Raw genomic sequence first — 23162 nt, forward strand, 5'->3', positions numbered from 1 at the left:
AGGAATATATTAAACTAATATAAAAAAAAGAAAGTCTATCGTGTATTGTTAAATTTCAAAGTTTATAAGAAAGGAAAACGATTTCCGGCCTTTGCCAATTTTATTTCTATTTGTTTTTATACCTTTGATTGATGAATAAATCACTGTTTTATATAAGGTTTTTTTTCCATTTTAACCACCTCGCCTCTGAAAATGCATTGAAAAAATCCAAGGATTTATTGCATTACAAAGAAAATATATCAAGGCTCGATCGATACATTTTCAATTTATTTTTTTATTTGTTCTTTCGTAAGTAAATTGCTAAATTATTTCACCTTGTAAAATACGCTCATTATTTTTTACATTTCTGTACGTTTCATTTCTGATTTTGTCTGTGATATCAGTATGAAAAAAATTCCATTTATTTATTAAAAACAATGTATTTAGTATAAAAAACAAGAAATGATGAAAAGAGATAAAAATTTATGCATGTTGATAAAAGAAAAATTTTAAAAACTGACTGAGAATCTAGCCCTGAGTTAGGTGAAATAAAACACTGAAAGCTTGATGTAATTTCAACACAAGAACATTCATTGGACCCCGATCCTACCGAATGTATTATTAAAAATTATTTAATTATGATGGTTTGAAAGAAACTTCACCAAAACACCAGAAAATCATTTAGTGATAGATTAAAATATAGCTAACAATTTATTACCTAGTTTTGTTCTAAATTATTATTACATAACTTAAGGGTGGTGGCCGAATAATCTCTACATTTGCTTGGTTTTCTCTAAGAAAATAAGAGAGTAGTTGGTCGCTTCACTACTTTGTGTAGGAAACCAGAAAAGAGAAAAAAAAGGAAGAAAATAGTGGAAGATAAGGTTCTAAATTAGATAAACCGGAGAGTATTTTCTTCAATAATTATTTTAACAGAATTCCATCTTTTAAATGTGCACAAACAGCTATAAAATCTTAATCAATCTAAAAAATTAGCCACGACTCTAATTCTGGGATATCTATTAACAAACGGACTTAGCCAAACGACGCTTGCCGTGATCAGCATCTTATGTGCTTTTCTGGTTTCTTGACGGTCGACTTGATCCAATGAGTCACAACAGATGGTCCTCACTGGCTCTGGCTAGCTGAATCCCAGATGGAGTGCAACTGCTTCTTTTCCGGATCGACTCGGAGTCGACCGTTCACTGCCTGGTGTCTTGTCTTGAGTGGTTTTTGATTTCCAAATCATCCCTTTTTTATATGTTTCTCTACTGGAGACTCTACCCCGGAGTAGGGGGTAAACCGGCGAAGACCAGGTTAACGCTACCCCAATTGATGTCCCATATCACTACATATTTTTGGCCTCGTGACTTCAGCACTAAATAACTCAATTTTATTTACTTGATGTAAATAACTATTGCAACTTTGTTCTCCAGGTTCGCAGGAAACACCCTGCGACTCCTGTCTGGTTCAGACACCCTTTTACGTTCTTATTTATTTAACCAACTGTGTAATTATTGCGGGCTGTTTCCCTGGTTTGTAAGGAACGTTGCTGTGACATCCGTCGACCAATTGTCTAATTATTGCAGTTATGTTTCCCAGACGGATGGGGGCATCACGTTCCCATCTGGGTGATCACCCCTTTCGATTTATAGCCTTGCCTTTTTTTCTATGTTCATTTTATTGTTCTTACCTTTAACAACTAAAACTTATTCTAAAAAGACCAGCTAACAACTTAATTATTTCATTACTTCTCTAGACTCGCATAGAGACTTAAGTCTCTTAGGCATTGAGTAAATAACAGAATTTTTCTTTAACAAGAGCAATTTGATACTTTTCAATGCTTGTTGGCAGCGGCAGATGTCTAACACATCTCTTTATTATGTCCCATAACTGCCCTACAGGGTGTCCCAGTTCCTTCTGACGAAACTCAGGGAATTGATTCTACTCTTTGTTTGGAGCAAGAAATGCCCAGGAGAAAATTTTTGGAAAGTTCTCTATTTTGAAGATATTCGTCAATTTAGGTTTTTTCAACTTTTCACTACCTTACCACAAAAAAAAGCTTACAACTCCCAAAATGTTGAGACTACAACAAATCCAATTACACCAGTTGAAAGAATGCTAAATTTGCTGTAAGATACTTCTGTTTGCAATAATCTGAATGATATAAAATGTTAGCCAATATCAGTTGGAACATGTCAAAATTTCAAATTTTGGTCATGATTGCACATTCTACTGAAGTTACAAAAAAATACCTACAACTTCTCAAATTTAACTTTTTCATCTAATATGTTTTACGTTGATATACCCAGGTTTTTAAATAACGTTCTAGTAGAGTTGAAAAATAACAATTGAATGTTCAAAAACGTGAGCTAGATAAATGGTAAATATGAAGAGGGGTAGAAATAAATCAATTAGAACTCGCTTTATAAAATAAAATTGACACTTGTTTGACCGGTTGAGAAGTATCTAACAGAAATTTTTAGCGTTCTTTCAACTGATGAATTGGATTTGTCGTAGTCTCAACATTTTGGAAGTTGTAAGCGTTTTTATATGGTAAGGTAGTGAAAAGTTGAAAAACCTAAATTGACGTATATCTTCAAAATAGAGAACTTTCTGAAAATTTGCTCCTGGGCATTTTTTACTCCAAATGAAGAGTAGAATCGATTCCCTGAGTTTCGTCAGAAGGAACTGGGACACCCTGTATAAGATTCATGCCAGGAGAATGTGCTGGCCAATTCATTTTGTTAATCCTCACATCCTCCAAGTAATGGGTGACAACTCGAGCTACACAAGGTCAAACATTATCATGGATTAACACGTCCCCAATAAATGGAGCAAATGGGACCACAGCTTCCAGAAGTCTTTCATTATACCTTAGTACAATCAAAGATCACTGATTCCGACCCCATACCATAACTCGTAAAGGATCTTGGTGTACTTTTTGATCAAAAGCTCAAGTTTAAAGAACATATTTCTTCAATAAAAAATAGATCTATGAAGATGCTAGGTTTCATCATATCCGGAACACCTATGAATTTAAAAATCCTCTATGTTTTGTCCATCTTTATAAAGCTTTTGTACAACCCATACTAGAATATGCTACACCTGTTTGGAACCCACTCTATCTAAATTATCAAAAAATTCTTCAATCTGTACAAAACAAATTTTTAAAAAAACTTTCCTACAAACTCAATCTTCCTCCGAATTCTGCCTACCCTGGAATCCGCTCTGAGTTTAAACTTTTCGAACTGGCACTAAGAAGGGATTACTTTGATATTGTTTTTGTATTTAAATTATTAAACAATCTCATTGATAGTCCTTATCTCGTCTCTCAACGACAGCTACATGCCCCTTCGCACTCTCTTAAAACCTATAAATTATTTTATATTGAATTCCGAAGCTCTAACTACATGCTCTCTTCTCCTCTACACAGAATGATGATCAAGAGTAACAATATCTGCAATAGCATTGACTTCTTCAATAGTTCTGTGCAATCTGTGAAAAACCTTATCCTACAACCTTAGTTGAGTGCTTTTATATTTCATACTGTACAAAATTACTACAATTTATTTCATTTACTCTAGTCTTATTTCTATTCAATATATTCTATATTCAATTCTCGCACTCTAGTCTTATTATATATTTACAAAGAGCATTATTTTCATTAAATATGTACCTAATTATTGTAGTTTCAATTGTCTTTCAGTTTTATTTTGTTTCCTCTGCCTTATTTAGTTAGTAATTATGTCTTTCATTTTTGTTGTTCAGTTTTTACTCTTTAATTGTATATTTATATTATTACCATGTATATACGTCCTTATTGTTTTTATATATATTATTTGTATTTTTACATATATTATTTATATTTCTTGTTATTGTAAAATGTCTTTTTTTATAGTGGATTCTAGAGATAGGATATTCTCACAAAGCCTTGTGATGACTGTTTTAGAGCTCAACCTTAAATCACGGACTGTCTGGAGTTGACCTATCAAAGAAGCCATTTAATGACAGTTGTAGTACCTATCTGTCCTCTACCCCTACCTCCTCTTCAATTGAGGCTTTCAATGGTCCCAAACTGCCATATTTCATCGTAGGACGTAGATGGTAGAGCACATCACATTACAGAGGTTATGTGTAATTGGCCAAAGCATCTGCCCTACCTAGCAAGCTCTTCTCAACTTAAAACCATGCTTTTAAGGAAAAAATTAATAATTAATTACTCCAATTTATTGTTTCATCAAAGATACTCACTCGACATGTTGGCTCTGGGAAGGATGAAATTGAACGGGTTTTCTTTATTTTTAAGCTAAAGAATGTTAAAAGATTAGCAACATTATAATGCTTTAATAGTTTTAATTTCAATGTTGTAATAGTCTCATGGATTGGCCACAACCCTAATCACGAGACTATTATAGAGCTTACTACTTACTTTTATATTACGAGAGAGAGAGAGAGTGAGTGAGAGAGGGTATATTACGATTGTTTAAAATGTAAGAAGGTGTCGAGTTTTTCTTTCTTTCAAATTCACCTTATGGGGGCCAAGGTAGCCAAATGGTTAGCATAGATTCTCAGCTCGTAGACGCTGTGGTCATGGGCACAACTCCCAACATCATCCCTGGAATTTTTAGAATGCCTCTCGCCCTCCCCCCTCAAAAAAAAAAAGCCTTATACCTGATATTTCATACAATTCAGAAGATATTTCGAGAAATGTAAAACAAGTAAATCATATTTAAAGGAAAGTAAAAAGTATATTTTTTTTTTTTTTAATCGACATATTTACACTTAATTTAAAGAGGCTTAAAATATAAATTAAAAGCTAGGATGATGAATCAGTCCTTCATTTCGCCCTCTTCGTCTTCCTCCTCAACGCCGCGGATGAAGAGGACGTTGTTGCACCTTATGAGGACTTCGCCCAGGTTGCCGGTGCAAGCGCCGTCGATGTGTTCTTCCGTGTTGGCCAGCTGGAGGTTCATGTAGCCGTCGACAGAGACCAAGTAGCCCTTGTACTCATGGCCCCATTTGAGCTTTACCATCACAGGCTTCCCGGTCAGGCTGTTCAGGAAAGGTTTCGGGTTAACTGGCATAGTCGCACTCATTTTGGATGTTTGTTTGTAAACGCTGAAAATAAAAATAAAATTATAATTATTGTCATCTTGGCATCTCTAATTAAAAACTCAAATGTACAAATTAAGAGTATAATGATTCTGTATCAACAATTAAAAGGTGATTAAATGAAATTAAAGAAATCTTTGTGATTTTAGTGAATGTTTATAGTCAATGGTGTTAATGCTGATTTTTGATCTGCGAGTAGGTAAACCCAAGCTGAACCAAAGTTTGGGTGTCTTACTACTCAAACGTGTTTTGGCATTTCACCATCTTCAGTGAGGAACTACCTGTCACTTTGACAAAATGGCATGGGGTTTGAGTGCTCTCTTATGAAAGTATATAAAAAATCTTTCCACTTATTTATATTGTACCTATTGTACCCAAACTATCTGTGCTGCAGGACCGATCTTAAACTGTGCTATATAATTCTAGTTTGAAATCAAAGGGTACATATTATTAATTATTAAAACTTATTTATTGCAAATTTTGCGTTTGAAACGTACACAGGGTAGGCATCCTCAATGCCCTACCTATAGCTAAGACCTGAAGGATGGCTCTCTACTCTGACAACCTTGCCCTACTAACATCTTCATGGAGGCCAAACACAATAACAAGAAGGCTAAGCACTGAAATTGGAAAAATCGCTCGCTTCTGCCAAAGATGAAAACTTAAAATAAACTCAGCCGAACAGAAACCAATCTCTTCACCAAAAGAAGACCTGCAGTAATCGACCATGTCATGTCAGCAGGAAATACCATTCCCTGGTCAGGCTATGCAAAATATCTGGACTTAACGACGGATAGCAGTCTGACATTCACCAGTGGCATGTAGCATAGAAAAACTACTATCAACCCTGTTTCCTCTAGCTTTTAACAAAAAGCTTCTCTACAGCAGCATTGTTAAGCCCATGCTTCTGCACACATGACCTGCTCGGATCATCGCTTGCATGTTATAAGTGATACAAAATAAGTTTTTGAGGTTTGTCTACTTCTACCCAAGACAGACCAGGAATTTTTATATTTTTTACAAAGTATTTCAACTATGAGGTTATTTGAACCCTCAGAGGGCCGGTGTTTTGGAAAAAGCCCATTTGCAAGTATGTCGAGTTCAAATGCAGGGCCGCTGGATTCGAACATGGGATCTTTACCTTAGAGTGATGAACGCCATGTCAATGATTAAACCATTGTGGCCACCAACGCCATCCTAGGAAAACAGACCAGGTTTGACCACCTCCAAGAGATAACCAAGACGAAGACCATTGCCATGGAGGTGGTCAAGAACCCTATGATTATTCAGCAGATGTGCTACGAGCAGGAATGCCATACGCTGAGAAACAGGAGCCTATGACCTTAATAAGCGCTGGAAGCACTGGCATGTAAAAAACATTCTGATTTGAAACTGAGCTGTGATTATACTCTGAATATAATACTCCGAAGTGCTGTGATATTTATATTATTTCTGGTTCGTAAATATACAGATTTTTTTTTATAAGGACTGCACAACGGCCCTCAAATTCTATTTTGTGAATTCTCCTGGCTAATGGGTGGTTTTTTTTAAACTTTTTCCCACTTCTCAAAAATCTCACTGTTACTATTCACCACACTTTAAACAATCTATAGATTTTCTGGTTGTAGTTAAAGTGGTCCTGCCACTATCACTCAAATTTGTAATTATGTATTAAATGTAATGCATTGTTTAATACAGTAAGATAAATCACTCTCTCACATGGCATATCGGATGAGGATGAAGTGAGGAACCCACTTACCCAATGCAACGCTAAACGATCCTACCCGATGCAAAACCAACGTCCAATTTTTCATAAGAATGTATTACCCCCATGCGCATCTGCCCAATGCCATACAACGCTACCCTACTCTACGTCCAGATTTTTGTCTAGTCGCACTGAGTACAATCAAAAACAAAAGAACCGGACACCCATATTTTTATTTCAAACTATGTACATATATGTAATTATGTAGTTACATTAACTAAAACATGCTTGTTTTATTGTAAACCAAATTAAACGAGATCAAAAATTTATTAGTTTTTATTTTAAAAAAATAATTTTAATGGTTTGGCAGAAAATTGATCAAAACACTAGAATACCATTTATTGATAGAATAAATTTAACTAACAATTTATTACATGGTTTTGCTCATAAAATTTCACCATTTTTGTCAAGTAATGTCAGAATCGGACACTCATATTTTTTGTAGTTTAGTTCAAACTATGTATATGTAATTTTGTCGTTATATTAAGTACAACATGCTTATTTTAATGTAAACCAAATTAAACGAGATCAATAATTCATGAATTTTTATAAAAATTATTTAATTATGATGGTTAGGCAAAAAATTTCTCGAAACACCGGATTAACTTTATTTAAAACAATTAAATTTAACTAACAATTTATTACATGGTTTTGCTCAAATAATGCATTAAGAATAAAAAAAGCATTGCGATTGTGTTATTGATTATTGTGATACTCGCTGTGTTACTGTACATTGTGCACTTGACGTCAGACAGATTGCACACCCTACCAAAACAAGACAAGGCGATGACTAGCGTCAGGTCACGTCGTGTTGTGTTGCATCGGGTATGTTCCCTGTTTGACCCTCCTACAAATCAGGTCCTTCTAATTATGTATTAGATACTAAATGTTATAAACATTGCCAAAACATTTTTATGTTATAATGTTTTGTATGTATAGGTTTATGTATGTTATATTATAATTATCTTATTAAGAAGAAGAAGATAGAATAAAAATAACTTTATTCTGGGACTGGTGTCTCTTATGAATAATATACATGAAATAAATAAAGAAGTTCCTTTTATGAAATTAAAAATGAAATGAAATAAAAATCTTGGTACAAGGTATACAATTAAGGCAAGAAATAAGAAAAAATAACTACAATATTAAACAAAAATATCAAATATTAATGTAAGGTGTCTGTTTGGAGGGGAGGAGGTGATTATACAGGTGGGATTTAAAGGAGGAAAAGGAGGCAGCATGACGAATAGAAAAGGGAGTTATAGAATTTAGTAGCTCAGATCAGAAAGGATCTTACGAAGGTTTGGGTTGTATATGGCGGAAGGATAAGGTCAATTGGGGATGAGCAAGTGTTACGAGTGTGATGTGAGGAGTTGAATTGGAGGGATTGGGTGATGTAAGGAGGACGAGTGTGGGTGGACTGGAAAAGAAAGCAACCTAGGAAATACCGTGCATGGAAGGAGGGGTAGAGCCAGGAAAGTTGGGAATACAACCCTGAAACCCCCGTGGGGTGCCAAAAATGAATCATACGCAACAATTCGTAATCTTCAATCTCTCCAAGAGACCAACGTATGCCACACAGCCGTAATCAAAGAAGGTAATTATAACGGAAGATACAAGGAGTTTGCAGGTGGAGAAAAGCGAAGCCAATGACAAAATAGGCTGAGCGAGGCGATACAACGGCAGGAAATTTGGGAAATGTGAGGATGCCAGGAAAGGTTTTGGTCAGACTACTCCTAGGTTTTTAACCGAGGACCAGAAAGGAATGGGATGATTATTTGAAATAAGAGGTGGGATGCTGGGGAAGGATTTGAGGAGTTGCCTGGACCCAATAATTATGACGGTGGATTTGACGGATTGAGGACTAGGGAATTTTTATGCCCATTCGTTGATGGAATCCGGACTTTCTTTTTGGATTTTGAGAATAGCCGAGTGAAGATCGGAATGGTGGAAAGATATGTCGGGAGTCATCGGCAGGTGGTAGTTACAGGACCGGATGGATCGAGCAGGTCGTTAATATAAATGGGAAAAATGCTAGGAGAGATGCTACAGCCTTAGGGCACCCCGGATTTTAAAGGGAGTAAGGAGATAATTATCTTAATAGCAACTTGTAAGTGCATAATAGCCTTTCTCGCCCTCTTATAATACTTCCTTCCCTTGACTTCAAGAAGCTTTCCTTTACAAGCTTTAGTCGAGTGAATATCGGCTCTGTCGTAATAATTTGTTTTCTACAAAATAGCAAGTTAAATGGATATTGCATATTTACCTTTTTTTGATTCAAAATGAGTAAAATCTATATTATAGACTGTAGAAAAAAAAGATAACAGGCTTCTGTTAACTTAACTGTCGAACTTAACCGGGGACGCTAGACTCAAAAGCACGAGTGGTAACCTCTTACTTGATAACAGTCGAGTCTAACTTTCCAATTATAAGATTAAAAAAAAATACCAAAACATTTCTTGTTATTTTTCTCCTATAAAGAATTCATATTTGGTCGTTGTATTTTTTCCTCTATATTCGGAGAGAGAAATAGGAATAATAATTAAAAAAAAGGTAAAGTATAAAAAATATACGACACAACAGAGCAGCTGAGTATTGTACAACAGACAAGGTTATTTTTGTTATCCTTATTCTTGACTTGGGAGTTGGGACTGATAGAGGGTTTTTGATTTTTTTTAGGTCTGCACAACAGATCGACATGTTATCGAATTTGTCCAGGCTAGGGAGAAAAGTGGTGAGTCGGAATTTCAATTTTGTAATTGCGTTTTTTTTCTGTATTAATTAATGTATTTGTTTTCCTTTTGACAGTTTTTTGGCACTCGCAGCTTCAACACATCATGCGCAGCCTTGTCCGACAACCTGTTTGTGGTGAGATCCAATTTCCTGTTATTTTTAAAATTTACCTGTCTTTATTTTGGTCAAAGTGAACCATCAGTCTGGACTGGTCGTAATGCATTACGATGGCTCCCAGATATGCCAAATGCTGAGCGGAGGTTCGCCGAATCCTGACTTATGTGGATTGGTGCTTGGTTACTCGCCGAGTAACAATAATCAATGCTTGCCTTGCTCAGTTGTCGGTTAACGTATCAGTTTCAAAGTGCACAAATATCCGCTGATCCCGAACAAACCCCGGCATGTGTATTAGCCAATGCCAAGCAGAGCATCTAGACTCTTGGTGTTTATTCGGCATTCAGTGAATCCTGCATGTATGGAGCCACCTTTAAAGCGATTTCAGACTGATTTCATGCCTACTTCTATAGAAAATTAGCAGATATGTTTGAATTATCTTGATGTGATTGATATAAGACATGATATAGTGATGATGATTTGTGATCACAAATTAAATCTCTTTCTAACATACCAGCCCTTGTACATTTATATACATCCTTTGTTAGACCTCATCATCATACATACCAATAAATACCAAAATAACATACCAGCACATAAAGGACACCATGACAATGAAAAGGCGGATGGCCTAGCCAAAGAAGGTTCTAATACTGCGTTTGTCGGGCCACAACGGTATTACCCCACTCTATGAACACAGCGAAAGAGAGTATCAATAACTGGGGCATGAAACAATTCCTTAGGGAGTGGAATTTATCCCCCGGACACAGGCAATCGAAAGAGTTTGTTAAGGCGATCAAACCAGCAGAATCAAAATGGCTAATCTCTATCTCAAGGAAGGGAATTAGGAGGTTGATAGGTATTCTGACGGGCCACTGCCCACTGAGAAGACACCTCTTCGTAATGGGTATCCTACCAGATCCCTTTTGCTGCTTCTGCGAAATAAAAGAAGAAACGGCAAGGCACTACCTCACAGAGTGTGATAGGTATCCTAGGTCTAGATTTGAAATCTTTGAAGGAGAGGACATCACCAAATCACTCCCCGAGATAAAATGGTCCAAAATCTTGGGGTTTGTGAACAAGTCCAAGAGGTTTATGCAGGACATGTGAGCCGACCAAGTCCTGGATCTTTTAGGGATGGGGTACGAGTCTACCCAGGCATTTAACTCCTCGGGCCTTGGTCGCCCACCCTTTTACCATTCCACAAAAAAAATACCAGATGGTTTAATTTATTTCATGTTAAATTTTATAAAAGAAATTACACTTATTTTTCATCTATTCCTAGATATCTGAGATACCTTAATATGATAGATATTGATATTTTCAGTTTATTTAGATTAGGTTTTAAAAGAAAACTGTTATTAACATCATGTTTCTAAAAAATAAATATTTTATTTTACCTACTAATCTTTTTGAGAAGTACATTTACATTTTATATTTTGCTTATATGCCTGTAATTTGTTTTGTACTGCACAGTTTTGTTGTTTTTCAAAAAGTTTATATATTTTTTGTTCTTGGCTTGTTACATTCTATATTGGTTTATATAAATTGTATGCTAAAGGATTAATAATCCGTAAATAAATATATTAAAAAATAAATTAATTTAAAAAAAAAAGATCGAGAGATTAGGTAAATATCTCTACATAAAGAAGGGGGTCGTGGTAGTCGAGTGGTTAAAGCGTCAGACTTGTCTAGTAAATCCTCTGATCCCCATCGTCGCCTCTGAACTTTTTTTCTGAAGCCTAAGGAGACCAGTGGTCGCAATTGAAAGAAATTGACTCATCAATGGAAGGTCTGGGGTGGGATCGAATCTCAGCAAGCCTAAATTTGGTCCCAACCCCCTTCAAAAATGAGTTCGATGGAAGAGCACTGGCACACCGGGGGCTCGACTTACACACGTGTTGCGAGCTCCTTAAAAAAAGGAGCCAGGAATAAAGTACAATAAGCTGTACAGCTGATATCCACTGTTAAAAAAAAGTTGTTGATATTGATGAAAATGATGACATACTGATGAAACATGTTGATTGAAAATAATACAATACAGATGTAAATATAAACTTTGTATCAATTTTGTGTGGTGATTAGTGACCGTTAATCGATATTTATTTAGAAATCGTGAGATGCGGTCTGGTGTGATGTAGGTTTCAGAAAAACATTTTCTTTATCGTGCCAGCATTTCGATCTTTATAGAGATCTTCAGGGCCTGGGATTTACAAACATTGTTTACATATTACAATTACATTTTGGATGTGGAAAAGTGAATTTATACAATGCAAAATATATTTTATATATTCAATCAAAGTATTTCTACTCACTCAAAGTGTTTGTCTTCCGTGTAATTGTGTCATTCTTGCGTGTCGTGTTGAGTGCGTGTTTGTACCAATTATTTCATACTCAAAGTGTGGTACAATTCTTGTAGAGTCATATTGGTTTTGTGTGAAATTTTATTGAGCAGCTGCTTGTTTGTTCTGGTTTCTGGCTGTTTTTGAATGTGAGAGTGCCTTGTTGTCCATGTCTGATGGTGATATGTTCGTAAAAACCCATGTTAGGGTATTTTGTTCGTCTCTTGGTAGAATTGAATGTTTTTTAGTGACTGGTTGAGTCATGAGGAGCGGGGTCAAGAATGAGCTAATACTTTAAAAAAAAAAAAAAAACTGTTTCTAATGATTTGAACATTAACAAATATAAACATCTACATACAAACTCAATAGATTGATCTTTCAGATTTAAGTGTTAGATGTATTGACCATTTTTTCCTCATGAATAATCTCAAACAGCATGGTTTGATGAAAAAAAAAATTAATTGGTACTGCCAAGCTTTTGACTTATTAAAATGTCATCATCATCTACAAATTGACATAATTAAGTTTTTAAAAATAGTTTCAAATCAATTTGGAGAGTGACTCAGTCCCAACATTCAAAAGTGAATTGCCATTCTCAATCCGCCTCAAATTATTTCATTAAATTTCAAAGTTGTATTGGCCCTAAAGTATCCTGACAACAAACATTTCAAAAAATCTGTAAAAATTTAAAACTAGCCCAAAAATATTAAATATTTTCTTCTTTTTATATATATACATATTATAAAATTCAACCAATATAAAAAGGCCACCTCTTGGAAAGATTGACAAAGGAACTGAGTGTTTTTCTTTCTTTCAAATTTGTCTTATCCCCTGGTCTTTTTTATTTAAATATGTATGAAATTGACAATTAAAAGAAAAGGAAAATTCGTACAAAGTCGATGTTGGTTTATTTAAAAAAGCAATACTTAATTGCTGCTTAAAAGTGTGCATCATGAAATTACAATAAGCAGTCTTAAAAGTTGGAAAACAATTTAAATTCTGACAATTAGTCTGGTCTTGAGATTGCCTGAATGTGAAAAATTTAGACGAAGCAAAATTATTTTTCAATTTGATATCAAAGCGGATTTTTGTGGTCTGGATTTATGACCTTAGCCACCCTTATGTTACCCGAATCACTTGGCTTTATTAGTTTTTGGCCAGTGGGTAATAATGGAAAATAATATTAGTGATGTTTTTATTAACTCTTAAATTATGTTATAGTGGGTCTAAAAAGTATTGTCACACCACTTTTTTTCCTTAAAAAATCCTTCCAAATCCTATCTCAAAAATATAAAGTTTAATTGTTTGATACTAAATTTATTTAAAAGCTAGCCTTCAACTATTAATTTGTTGTGTTAATAAATGGAGCTAATTAAAAATAAGATATAAATAATAAATAAGAATTTGAATTTCAAGGTTCAGAATGTATCAGCACAACAGAAACTTTTTTTAAACAAAATTTTATTTTCTCTCTAATAAATATGGCCTGAAAGCTTTGCTTCATCGATGATACAAGGTTGTGGATTATTTCAGGTCTAATTTAATCCCATTCTTGTAACGCAATAGTTTGTAGCTGACTTTTTGAATAAATTTTATTTTTTTGTCACTTTGAATCCAGCAAATAGCAAAAATGCTCTTTAAGATTTATATCCGATGGTTGGTGTGAAGTTTTTATTTGTCTCCAAACTAACCATTCTTTCAATTAATTTGCGGTATGCTTCAGATCATTACTTGCTGGAAAATGTGCCCCTGAATCCCATCTTTTCAGCATTGTTGTTCAAGTTATGGCGCAAAATGTCAACATGCTTGCCTGCATTAATCTTCAATTAATCTTAAGTGTACAACACCAGCAGGTCCAGTCTAAAACGCCTCTGTATTTCACTGTTGGCCTGAGGTAACTAATTTCAAATGCAAGTTATCATGAATGGTGGCAACCATCAGAGCCAAAAATATTTACTTGCTTTCTTCTGAAAATATTATGTACTTCCAAAACTCTTAACATTTCATGCATGTAATTTTTGTGATTGAACTCACTGATAAATAGTTTCTTTCCTTGTACTCTGCCTTAATAATTAAAACAGTGAATTTCATTCCTGCACATCTGCACGCAGAAAGTTGTGTTAGAAGTTAATGCAAACTCTAAAGCTAGGCTAGAGGCAGAAATAGTTTTTGCCACTATTTTGTGAATCTGAAAATTTCTTTGAGAAAATTTTTATTGCCGCTCAAAATTTCATTCATTTAGGTTTGAGCCCGTCTCATCGTTCTTCTTTATGATGTTTCTAACTGAAGCTGAAAGTCATCTCTAGTCAATTTGCAATTTAATTCATTCACTCAATCCATGAAAATGCGATTTAACAACAAATGCGTAATGATACACAATGCTCTTGTATTTTAACCATTATATTACCACTGAACCAGTCAGAAAATAATTTAGAATAGCGGTGTTCATCCTGGTTTGTGTTTATTTCAGATTGAAAGGGTTAAAATTAAGAATAACATTTTATTTAAGATTTTTTTTTTGAGAACGGAAAGAATTGGCTCTCCCATAGGAAGCCTAGCGATCTTTCCGGTGTAACTTCTGGGACTTGATTTCTACTCGTATTTACCCCTCCTCACGTGGTGAAAAGGCTCTACAACTGATGCATACCCCACACACTATTCATACCCTTATTTATTATTTTTGTTTTATTTTTAATTCTCTCAATTTATTGCCATCAAAAGATAATAGTTGTTTTAAATAAATTTAGTATCAAACATTAACCATTATTGAGATTTAAGGCCTAGACTAGACCTACAAAAACATCGCACAATAATTTTTATTGTGCCATAGTATTAAAAACATCTTGATCCCAATTTATCATGCAATAAATAATATTGATGGCCCATAATAATGTTTTTCCGTAAGATGTCAGACCAAGATTTGGCTGCAGCTATAATTGCGCGCTATTAATCTTGCAGTGCATTAAAAAATATATATATGGTGTACTAACAATTAAACTCGCTCAAATTTTTGTTCAATCGTTGAGCAAACTTCAATATTACTTGAAAATATTGTGCAATTTATAATATTGTGCAATATTATTGATCGTTGGCTCACCTAAGAAAAAGTCAGTTGGCAATACTTTTTGACCCACTTTTTTTTCTCTCAAAATCCATCCTGCTTAGATATATCTTGCCAAGTGGATTAGGCCCTGATAGGTTGAAAGCTTGTGTACCACTATAATGGATAAATCACTGGCACACAGAGAATCTGTATGACATACATTGACTGTATACAAGATAAATGACTAAACTATTGAGTGAATTTGGTCATCTTACTTGCAGGTTGCGATGTTGACACGGCGCTCATCATTGTAAGATGCCTTCATTCAAGCCTGACATTACAATTTTGCAATCAGGATTAGCAAAGCATCAAATAATTAATTTTAAAGCAGGCTTATTGTTATAAACAATTATATATCTACTGCTTAAATACCTTTTTCTTTTTTTTACCAAGAAACTACACTTTATTCACACACTTTGTAATAGGATTGTTTAATAAAGGTTATTTCAAAAATTTTAATTTGCCTTCATCTGATCACACGACACGGATTTTTTTTGGGGTTTACGCTGGCATATTACCCATGAAGTTTTCTTCTATTTTCATTTTACTGTCGAGCGTGATCGGCCGACCAGGGCCAGGTCCCTGCCGCGCGCCCGCACCACTCATTCAGCTCCATCATCTTCTCATCTTCTAAATTTTCATGCTTGAAGATAATCAAAAAGAAACGTTTATGGACTTTAGAAATCCATAGATTGAAAGCTGATGGGTTGTTGCTTATTAGGACAGATTCTAAGTTTATTGGTTTTGAAATATTTGGGACTTTGCTCAGACTTTTTAGCAGTTTGTCTCTTTCATTTTCATATTCTGGACATTCAAAAATTATGTGGGAAGGATTTGAAGGGCAATCGCACGTGGGACAGTTCGGAGACGATGCCAAACCGATTCTCTTCTTGTAGCTACCCCATAGGCCATGATTTGTCTTCAGTCTAAAAATAGTAGAATAGAAATATATAGGGAATATTTAAAGTTGATGAAACTGCAAAGTGGTCAATGATTTTTTAAACAAGTTTACAATTGAATGATTGACACAATTTGATGCCAGAGTGTTTTGTTGGTTCTAATGTATCCAAATTTTGTCATGTGTTTACTAGCATATGTTATTTGGGAAAAATTAGCTCATTTCAACAAATTACACAAATAAAACTATATCGTGTATGTCAGATTGGTATTCAAATTCTTAAATATTATGTGAATAAGTGTTTTAGCTTAAATATTCAGGATGCCAAATTCTCGTGTCAGAAGGCTTAGGGAAAATGGAAACGGCTCGCCGTTGGAAGTGATCGATTTAACATTACCGGAATCTGATTTAAAGGAGGGTGTTCACGCCCGAAAAAGAAAATGTAACACTCGTTCAAAATCAGAAATCCCGCCTAAAAGGAAATTAACTGTAAAAAATAGAAATGTTACAAAAACATGTGCAAAACAGCCAGAGACTCTTAACTACACGAAGTCAATGACAGCTCTCGCCACAAAGCTCATAAAGACAGACGTACAGTCAAAAAGAAGCGTCAATACCAGAAAGAAAAAAATGCTACAGATCCTTTCGGAGAAGTGGACCAAACCTTCAACAACGGGCGAGGTGTTGAGTCCCAAATACAAATTCTCCGACAGGCTCGATCGTTACTACAACGATCTGGAAGAGCGCGAGAGAAGAAAAGAACTAAGGCGGAATTTGGAAACTGTATCTGATACGTTTATTTGTAACCAGTCAGAAGACAATGATGAGGTATTAGATCTGTCAAGAAATCTTGTTAAACTTCTACTTATTTCTTTAGTTTTGTACTGTATGATCAATCCTGGTTGTCTATTCTCATTCATTTCAATTTTTTAGTTGTTTTAAGATTTCAGACCAGTTTTATCAAAAATGACCAAACTGCAGGCTCATCACTCCAAAGACAAAATAAGCCACAATTTATTTCTAATTTCTACATATTTTTTTTTTATTTACAGCACCGAGATACACCAGAGGATAATCCTGATGTTAAGTTCAAGTTTAACGAGGAAAATTGCAAGGTGAGTACAAACGGTGAGACTGAATGCCCAAATTTCATCCAGATAATACGCAACACCTTTGCAAGCTTCCTTTTCCCCAAGAATGTCAGCGACGAGCAACAGGGCAAAAATTAGCTGTCTTCCATTGTAACTTTAAATAAATTATTGAATATTGACCGTCTTCTTTCTTTTCTCGTTTGTTTTGTCGCAGTTTTGTAGGTGTTTGTTTAAAAATTCTACATCACAGACATCTTGAGTTTTTCATTTTTAAAATTTTGTACATGTTGGATATTATACAACACACAACTATCACGAGGCCTGCTCACTTTCAATGAGTGAACTCAGTTGACAATTATGTTGCAATTAGATATCTTCTGGTATTGTAATCATCGTTGGTTTACTTTCTTGGATGTACTCTTAACTTTTCTGACATCAAATACGTACAAAAGCAGGGTATAGTTAATGAACAACGTACAAGTTATTATTAAATATAAAAATTAATAAGTTATTTTGTACTCAAATAGAGCCTATATTGATATAAATATAATACTTATACTTAACTTTCATCATTTGTAATTTAAGTCGTTACTTTTTCAAGGTTTCCATTCACATGTCTCACCCAAATTTTTGTAATTGCCATTTAAAATTTCTCAAGTTTTAAATTTTGTTTAGATTTACCTATGAAACTTTGCCGGATTTTTCTTCACTGAGATCTGAACAATCAATAGTCATAGAGATTGGAAGGCATTGGCGATATTCTCAAAAGTACTGATGTATTTCTACAGTTGACATTTTCATTAAAAAGTTCAATTTAATTTAAAAGAGATTTATTTGGTCAAAATTCTAACCTTTATTTGAGACAAAATGCAATTAAATAACACAAATTTAATTTAATTTTGCTGACCTTTTATTTGTAAATCAGGTTCAGTTGTGTGTTTAATTTTAAAACTTTTTAACTTATCTGTCATTGTTTTCTGTATGAATCAGCCTATGGCAATTTTGTTTGGATTTTCTTCATTTCTATGGACATGTTTATAAAATTTACGAGATGGTAGGAAATTTAAAAGAAAAAAAAATCAAATGTAACTTTATGTAGTTTTCTTTGAAAGCACAACTGTAAATGAACGTCTTGTTTTTTGTTCTTTAATCGAGATTTGCATCAATTTTCTGTGAGTCATTTCGAAAAGCTTTATCAATTAGATAAGCTATTTAATTATTTCTAATTTTGTATTTTCTCTGTGATTGTTTTGTCATCCCTTGCTGATATTACAATTGACGATTTGTTTAAACCGTTTAATAAAATTTCTGATAGGGCCGATTGATTTTTATGAATATGTGTTTTCCTTTCTGCTTAGAAATGAATATATATTCCTCTCTAAGAATAAATTCTATTTTAGAAATGCAATTTATTTGTTAAAGGAAGCTTTGTTTGAATAGATCTGGAATTCCATGCACAACTGAATGATAAGGTTCATTTTAAAAAAATTTTGGTTTATTTTGAATTTTTTTTTATAGAGAGTAGATGCAATTCTTGCTATCTACCCTGAGGGTCATAAAAGGGCTGCGATGATCCCGTTACTCGACCTCGCCCAGAGACAGCACGGCTGGCTTCCGATTTCAGCAATGCACGAAGTCGCTGATATCCTCAATTTGCCAAAAATGCGAGTTTACGAAGTCGCCACTTTTTACACTATGTTCATGAGGTCAGGCTCGACTATAATCGACATTCGTTAAAGCCAATCTGATTTTTATTAATAATATTATTACTTTTTTTACAGGAAACCAACCGGCAAATACCATGTCCAGGTCTGTACCACGACCCCTTGTTGGTTGAGAGGCTCGGACGAGATTCTAGACGCTATCAAGAAAGAACTGGGGATCGACGTTGGCGAGACGACAAACGACATGAAATTCACTCTGTCTGAGGTGGAATGCCTAGGCGCTTGTGTCAACGCCCCAATGATCCAAGTCAACGACGATTATTTTGTATGTTCTCATACATTTTCAATACTCGATTTATTGTCTTATGAAAATTTTAAATCGTTTTAAAAATTAAAACCTGAGAAAGAACTTCAAAAATGCCAATCAAAATTAACAGTCTGCACAAGTGAAAATAATTGTCCCTCTCTCTTCCCTAAAATGAAACTGGTAACTAAGAAATCTCTTGCCTACATGCTCCCTATATGGAGCCAAGGTGTTGAAATCTTTTCATTCGGTGTGCTAAGAGCCATGTATTGCAGATCATCTTTGAGCTTGATGGCACTCGCTTATTCTGAAATTCTTTTTCTACTGATATTTCCTTCTATGCTCTTTAATATGCCTTCTAGATAATCTTCTTTTATCTTATTTGTTGTATACCAAGAGTTAGCCACGGGAGCTAGTAGTATTTTATTACATTTATCAACGTATTTTGTCTATACTTATCCTCTTTTTTTTAAATACTTTAATTATTTTAAAAAATTATTTTTAGGAGGATCTTACAGTTAAAGACACTGTCGACATAATGAACGACTTGAAAGCTGATAAACGTCCAAAACCAGGGCCAAGAAACGGCCGGTTTGCAGCAGAGCCGGCTGGCGGTCTCACATCGCTCACATCAGAACCACCAGGTCCTGGTTTCAAGCTTCAAGATGCCCTTAAATAATATAAATAAATGTTCATGTAAACGATTGTAAAATTTGTTAGTTATAATTAAACTTGTTAAAACTCAATTTTCTCTACTTTTTAACTGTACATTATCCTCGATTTATGAAATTTTTAATGTATTATGGTTAAAAATATTCGATATCTGGAAGCAAAAAAAAAAAATCTAAACAGAGATTGAAATAGAATTAAATAATGAATAGACCACTTGTCATCTATCATAAGTTTAAAAAACAAAATTAAAAAACAAATGATTTTAATAAAATGTTTGTACTAAAAAACCTGATTTCAACAATGAAGATAAAAGTGAAAATCAAATCAAAATTTGGATAGTGTAAAAATAACAAAATCAACAATGTCTCAGGCTTTGTCTAGTTTGTTTAAGCATAGTATGGTCTATCAGCATACGAGGCGTTTCAAGTTGCCGTACTTGTTATCACTCCCTTCCTCCTCGCCTAGGATATACGCGATCGGGTTCAACAGCATGAATAAAGTCCAAAATGTTCAGCACGCTAGGGTGAGTTCGCTGAGGCGCTTCCTGGACGTAAGTAAGCGCTTGACTCTTGTGCAGAAGATAAAGAAGCTCTACAAAGAGCACTGGTACGTGATCGTTCCGATCCACCTGCTTACGTCGGTCAGCTGGTTCGGTCTGTTCTTCTTCATGGCCAAGAGTGGTGTCCGCATGAACGTCTTAACCGAAGAGGAAAAAAGCGTCAAAGAGAATGGAATTAAAGGAAGGAAAACGACTGCCGGCTATCTAGCCATTTCGTACGCTCTTTTTAAATTGTTCTCCCCGTTAAGATACACAGTTACTCTCGCAGGTTCGACGTTGGCTGTCAAATACTTGAAAAGGGGAGGATACATAGACCTCAAAAGCAGCTCGAGCTCCGCTTTATCCAAAAAATTGAGAAAACCATACCATTAAACACACAAAAAATAAATTCAAACATTCAAATAAACAACTGTTTCAATTAACAAATTTTATTTTTTGTTTTTTTAGTGAAAATACAACTGTTCTTTACATTTTTCAAAATAATTATCCTTTCATTTTGCATTAAAAAATAAATAAAAAACTGATTTTGTATTGAAATTTTTAATGTTTATCTTTTCAATTCTGTCCTTAGAACAACCCTATGAACCCAAAACCTAATAAATCTTCCTAACGAATTCATACAGATTATTTCCTTACTCTATCAAGTCTCATTAGACATCCCTTCTCCCAAAACACCAAGTTGGCATTCGTTCACACCACAGCATCATTCTTCAGGGTCATCGAGCCTTGAGCAAGTTCCCCCTGGCATGACGAGGCACACACCTTCAATCATGGCACCCAGGGCTTCTTCAAATTTAAAGGCTCTTCTTTCCTCAACTTCTTACCTGATCATAAAAATCCTACCTGTCCTTTCAGGACTGGTGTAGCACAAGGAAGCATCCTAGGACCTCTCCTATATTCAATATAATGCTCAAATCCCTCTAAATCCTAACACATTCCTTGCTACATTTGCAGACACAACCTTTTCTCACATCAAAACCCAAACAACTGCCTCCAACATTGCCTATCTAAACGATATTCATCAATGGACAATAAGATGGATAATAAAACTAATTAAAATGTCTCTGCACAACTTTACCTTCAAGTTAAACTTTACTTCCTACTGGGTCTCAGGACCTGTGGGAGTAGAGGAAAATCAGAAAGTATACCCTTGGGAGGAAAGCGGCTGCTATACCATGACAGATCCTGATGGAATAGGGATTCACTAGCAATAAATAACTTAGAGAAAAGAAAATTAGGAAAAAGTGGAATTCACTCTTTGGAAACAAACAACTCAAGTACCTTTTAGGAAGTTTTGGAAGGAAAGAAAGAACATAATGCAATAGAGGAAGCAAAAAAACTTCCAAGGATTCTTAACAGGACACTGCAAGCTAAATGGTCATTTGAAGAAGATTGCACAGATTCAGTGACCCAACATACTGACCTCCAAAAACCTCGCCCTTTCCCGTTACACAAAATTTATAACTCCAGCAGAACACATACTAACCTACTTGTCCAAGAAATATGCTTCTTATAAAGTCCCACTAGGTCAACTGGCCATTTAAGACAGTGGCCAAGGGACCTACTTAGTAACTACTAGTTTACATTGTCATTGGGCGACTTACGCCCTTCACACCATGGACTTTTTTAATGTTGAATGAATGTGTATGGGAATTTTTTTTTTCACGAGTGTATTTCAACTGCGGGGTTAAATGAACCTTCAGGGTGCCGGTATGTTTGCATAAAAAGCAAATTTGTTTAGTATGTCAGGTTCAAATACATAGCTGCTGAATTCGAACCCAGTACTTTTACATTACAGTGATGAGGCCACGGTAGCCGAGTGGTTAAGGTGTCAGACTCTCGGCTAGTAGATCCCGCGGTCGTGGGTTCGATCCCCACCGTCGCCTCTGGACTTTTTCTGACGCCTAAGGGGACCGGTGGCTGCAATTGAAAGAAATTTACACGGCACTCATCAATAGAAGGGGCAGGATCGGATCTCAGCGACCCTGAATTTGGTCCCAACCCCCTTCAAAAATGAGTTTCTTCGATGGAAGAACACCGGTACAACAGGGCTCAAGTTCACATTTGTGTTGTGAGCCCTCCCCCAAAATATGGAGCCAGGGATAAAGTACAATAAGCTGTACAGCTCAGCTGCAGTGCTCAGGAGGGAACTCCTCCAGTCCTTGGTACCGAAGGCAGTGTTTGGAACTGCATGGAGGCCCTGACGGAGGTCAGTGACACTACTGGCCTGATCCTGGCATGAGCCTCACTCCTCAATACATTTGGGGCATAAAGGCAATGAAAAGTGGCCGTGACTTTTCGGCCATGACATTATGGCCAAAAAGGGGGCCAATATGGACTCTCTGGGTCCTTAACTTACGGTGGCTTAGCAGCCTGCCACAAAAGAGGATACATCTTAAAATGGATCCTTAATGAGTCCAAAACCTGGTGGAATACCATAGATATGAGGCCCGCGAAGAGATTCATAGAAGGACCGTTCGCAAAACTTAGAAAAGAATTACTGGAAGGCAACCACAACCAAACCAGGATTCTGGTTGGACTCCTGACAGGGTATGCCACTTAAGAAAGCATATGCACCGAATAGGAGTACAGATAGAAGAAACTCTGTGCAGATACTGCCAGGAAGAGGAGGAGACACAGAACGCATTTTATGTTTCTGTGAAGGTCTATGTAGGTTGGACTCCTGACAGGGCATGGCCACTTAAGAAGGCACATGTACTGAATAGGAGACTGCAGCACACATTTTATGTTTCTGTAAAGGTCTATGTAGGTGCAGGTTCTTGCAACTAGGACAAGCAAAACCAAAAGCAAGATCCTTCACTA

The 23162-nt window shown here is 35.4% G+C and overlaps 2 protein-coding genes across 4 annotated transcripts; one reads left to right on the plus strand and one right to left on the minus strand.

The window, feature by feature from the left end:
- Window positions 1-4705: 4705 nt before the first annotated feature.
- Window positions 4706-9264, minus strand: LOC106667413 (small nuclear ribonucleoprotein F). Its single transcript, XM_014395350.2, has 2 exons — window positions 9126-9264; window positions 4706-5100 (listed from the first exon to the last, which is right to left on the minus strand). Exon 2 carries the CDS (start codon window positions 5076-5078, stop codon window positions 4812-4814), a length of 267 nt encoding a protein of 88 aa, XP_014250836.1. The 5' UTR covers window positions 5079-5100; window positions 9126-9264; the 3' UTR covers window positions 4706-4811.
- Window positions 9265-9421: 157 nt separating this feature from the next.
- LOC106667412 (probable NADH dehydrogenase [ubiquinone] flavoprotein 2, mitochondrial) lies at window positions 9422-19854 on the plus strand. Of its 3 annotated transcripts, XM_014395349.2 has the most exons (7): window positions 9422-9470; window positions 9539-9593; window positions 9668-9727; window positions 17102-17164; window positions 18659-18846; window positions 18922-19129; window positions 19614-19854. In XM_014395349.2, exons 2-7 carry the CDS (start codon window positions 9558-9560, stop codon window positions 19785-19787), a joined length of 729 nt encoding a protein of 242 aa, XP_014250835.1. In that variant the 5' UTR covers window positions 9422-9470; window positions 9539-9557; the 3' UTR covers window positions 19788-19854. The 3 variants fall into 3 exon arrangements, with proteins under 3 accessions (XP_014250835.1, XP_014250833.1, XP_014250832.1); XM_014395347.2 differs by having other exon boundaries at window positions 9470-9593; XM_014395346.2 differs by lacking the exons at window positions 9422-9470; window positions 9539-9593; window positions 9668-9727 and adding an exon at window positions 16247-16877.
- Window positions 19855-23162: the final 3308 nt, after the last annotated feature.

The sequence above is a fragment of the Cimex lectularius genome, unplaced genomic scaffold, assembly GCF_000648675.2.
Source record: "Cimex lectularius strain Harlan isolate CLEC.00 unplaced genomic scaffold, Clec_2.1 scaffold10, whole genome shotgun sequence".
Lineage (NCBI taxonomy): Eukaryota > Metazoa > Arthropoda > Insecta > Hemiptera > Cimicidae > Cimex > Cimex lectularius.

Coding starts and splice junctions, on each gene's coding strand:
- LOC106667413 (XM_014395350.2), bottom strand. CDS start 5,078: ATGAGTGCGACTATGCCAGTTAACCCGAAACCTTTCCTGAACAGCCTG.
- LOC106667412 (XM_014395346.2), top strand. CDS start 16,371: ATGCCAAATTCTCGTGTCAGAAGGCTTAGGGAAAATGGAAACGGCTCG. Junction 17,165..18,658: donor TTAACGAGGAAAATTGCAAG/GTGAGTACAAAC, acceptor TTTTTTTTATAG/AGAGTAGATGCAATTCTTGC. Junction 18,847..18,921: donor TTTTACACTATGTTCATGAG/GTCAGGCTCGAC, acceptor CTTTTTTTACAG/GAAACCAACCGGCAAATACC.